The sequence below is a fragment of the Colobus angolensis genome, unplaced genomic scaffold (assembly GCF_000951035.1).
Source record: "Colobus angolensis palliatus isolate OR3802 unplaced genomic scaffold, Cang.pa_1.0 Scaffold355, whole genome shotgun sequence".
NCBI lineage: Eukaryota > Metazoa > Chordata > Mammalia > Primates > Cercopithecidae > Colobus > Colobus angolensis.
The window spans coordinates 274,820-277,927 of NW_012116877.1; the positions used below are offsets into that span (position 1 = coordinate 274,820).

General features: G+C 39.3%; 1 protein-coding gene across 3 annotated transcripts in view; it reads left to right on the forward strand.

Annotated features, from left to right (window-relative positions):
- The window catches only part of RAB6A (RAB6A, member RAS oncogene family), a 103,199-nt gene that overhangs the window by 34,698 nt on the left and 65,393 nt on the right, over nucleotides 1-3,108 (forward strand). For all 3 annotated transcript variants that reach the window (XM_011953021.1, XM_011953020.1, XM_011953022.1), the window contains exon 2: nucleotides 2,411-2,469. In XM_011953021.1, coding sequence (XP_011808411.1) covers nucleotides 2,411-2,469 — 59 coding nt within the window. The remainder of the gene's footprint in view (nucleotides 1-2,410; nucleotides 2,470-3,108) is intronic.

Consider the following 3,108-nt stretch of genomic DNA (forward strand, 5'->3'; position numbering starts at 1 on the left):
TAAGTGCTGAGATTACAGGCGTGAGCCACCACGCCTGGCCTGAACAGGTCTTCAGTACAGACAAGTATACCCTGTTCTGGGGGGAAAATGCCACAAAAGACATTTATTGGTAAGGAAGAGAAACAAGTACCAGCATTTAAGGCAAGAAGGGATAGGCTATTTCACTCTTTTGTGCAAATGCGGTTGAGTTTATGATCTTGACTGCCCTTACCTATAAAGCTGCTAACCCCCCCAAGCCTTGAAGGGAAAAGATAAACACCAGTTGCCAGTCTTTTGTTGTACAACAAGAAGGTCTGGACAAGAACTCTTTTTCTGGAGTGGTTCCATTGGTGCTTTGTTTTTGAATTCATTTTAAAGTTCTTTTGATATTGGACAATGCCCTTGGCCACCTAGAACCCCAGGAACCTAGGGTAAAGAATATTCCAGGCCGGGCGTGTTAGCTCATGCTCATAATCCCCGCACTTTGGAAGGTCAAGGCAGGTGGATCGCTGGAGCTCAGCAGTTGAAGATCAACCTGGGCGGCATGGTGAAACCCCGTCTCCACCAAAATACAAAAAATTAGCTGGGCGTGGTGGCGCATGTCTGTGGTCCCAGCTGCTTACAAGGCTGAGGTGGCAGGAATGTTTGAGCCTGGGAGACAGAGGCTGCAGTGAGCCATGATTGCACTACTGCACTTCAGCCTGGGTAACAACAGAGTGAGACTCTGTCTCAAAGGAAAAAAAAAAAAAAAGTGATTTCTTCCCAAATATGAGTTTGCTTTTGCCTGGCATCTGGGGAAGCTAGTTATAGCTCTTCTCTTCAACCTGCTATTTTAGGCTCTTCTAAATAAGATATTTTGGAGTAGGTGATTTTGTGGGCCTCTTTGTTGTTTGGCCTAATTTTTTCCTCAGGTTTTCATATGGCATATAAGAGGGAGAGGTAGAGGCCAGATCTGGTCTCTAAAAATTGGTTTGAAATCAAAAGTTGCTTAATTCACAATAAAATATGAATGACTAGGTATGGTTTTTATCCTCCCAAAAAGTACATTTTGGGGAGTATTAGACATGTTGATTTACCCAGTTCCTTTCTAATCAATCAATTTTTTTGCATTCATTTTGTATTTTGAGTCTGTGCCAAGCCACTGGCAAAATAGAAAAACAATCAGATGTGGTTTTTGCCCTTGGAGAATGTGCTTATTGGTGAAGAAATTGCCAGCATTCCACTACTTTTGACCTTGTGACACTTTCATGTGGATTAGCCTAAAAATATCAATACAGGACAGGCCCAGTGGTGCACGCCTATAATCCCAGCACTGTGGGAGGCCAAGATGGGCGAATCACAAGGTCAAGAGATCAAGACCATCCTGGTCATGGTGAAACCCCATCTCTACTAAAAATAAAAAAAATTAGCTGGATGTAGTGGCATGTACCTGTAGTCCCAGCTACTTGGGAGGCTGAGGCAGGAGAATCAGTGAACCTGGGAGGCAGAGGTTGCATTGAGCCGAGATTATGCCACTGTACTCCAGCCTGGCAACAGAGCGAGACTCTGTCTGAAAAAAAATAAATAAATAAAATAAATAAAAATATATATATCTCACAATACAAAGTAAAGTTATGGGTCTTTGGGAATTCTCTGCCAGAGAAGTAGAGAGATCTGTCTGGTTTGAAATGAATTTTAAAGCAGCTTCTCTTGTCAGTTTTTCTTACTCTTTTTTTTTTTGAAATGGAGTCTCTGTCTTGCCAGGCTGGAGTACAGTGGCATAATCTCAGCTCACTGCAACCTCCATCTCCCAGGTTCAAGTTATTCTCCTGCCTCAGGCTCCTGAGTAGCTGGGACTATAGGCGTGCACCACCCTGCCCAGCTAAGTTTTGTATTTTTAGTAGAGACGGGGTTTCACCATGTTGGCCAGGATCGTCTTGATCTCTTGACCGCATGATCCACCCACCTCGGTCTCCCAAGGTGCTGGGATTACAGGCGTCAGTGAGCGCGCCTGGCCACTTTTTCTCACTCTTAAACAGTGTAGTTCTTGTAGCCCTCATACCCTTTCTAAGACTCTCTCTATCTTTTGCCTTTCTACTCCCAGGGATTATACTTTGATTTGCTAGATGAAGTGGACCTAAGCCTCCATTCTTTTTGTTAGGGCCAAGTAAACACTTACTTGGCCTTTTGTGAATTAAGAATGTCAGTATGTAATAACAGTGTTTTCAGCTTTTAACTATATACTGTTTACCTGTGCTTTTAAATTGGGAATTGGTTGTCTGTGTTTGGAGAAAGTCATTTTGGCAATCTTGGGGCTATATGGGTTTTAATTATTCTTAGTAGAACCATTGCAGATATTTCCCATTGACTTTAATTGCAGTTCTCTGTAGAAAAATTTGCTGAGAACCCAATGTAATGTGTTCACTGAGCAAATCTTTTCATTTCATTTCAGTTGGAAAGACATCTTTGATCACCAGATTCATGTATGACAGTTTTGACAACACCTATCAGGTATTTTGTTTTTGCCTATTTATTTGTTGTCTATTTTGTGTTACAAGTAATATTCAAGATATTTTTTAAAAATTATTTATTTACATGCTGTTATGGATGTAAAAGTACTTTTTGTAATCTGTAAAATGTTGTATAAATACATGTATAAATGATTTTGTCCAGTCCTAGGATGAATCATACTTTATCGTTGGATTTCGTCTCTTCCAAAGTGTTGAAATAGATCTCTAATATCATCTAGGATGGCATTAGAAGTAATGGTGGATATTCTCTATAGACTTTGTCCAAGCCTAAGATTCTGTGACATTTTTATCTACACTTGAAATTAAGAATAAATAATGAAATTAGAAATCATTAACAGAAGGAAATTTGGGAAATTCACAAATTTCTGGAAATTAAACAATTAACTCCTAAATAATTAACGTCAAAGATGAAATCACAAGAGAAATTAGAAAATGCTTTGAGATCAATAAAAAAGAAAACACAGCATACCAAAACTGATGGTATAAAACTAAAGCAGTACTATACAGAAAAGAGATATTAAATAAATAGCCTAACATTCTCCTTTAAGAAACTTGAAGAATACTAAACCCAAAGCAAACAGAAGGAAGAGGCTATTTTAAAATTGAGGGTTTTTTTTTT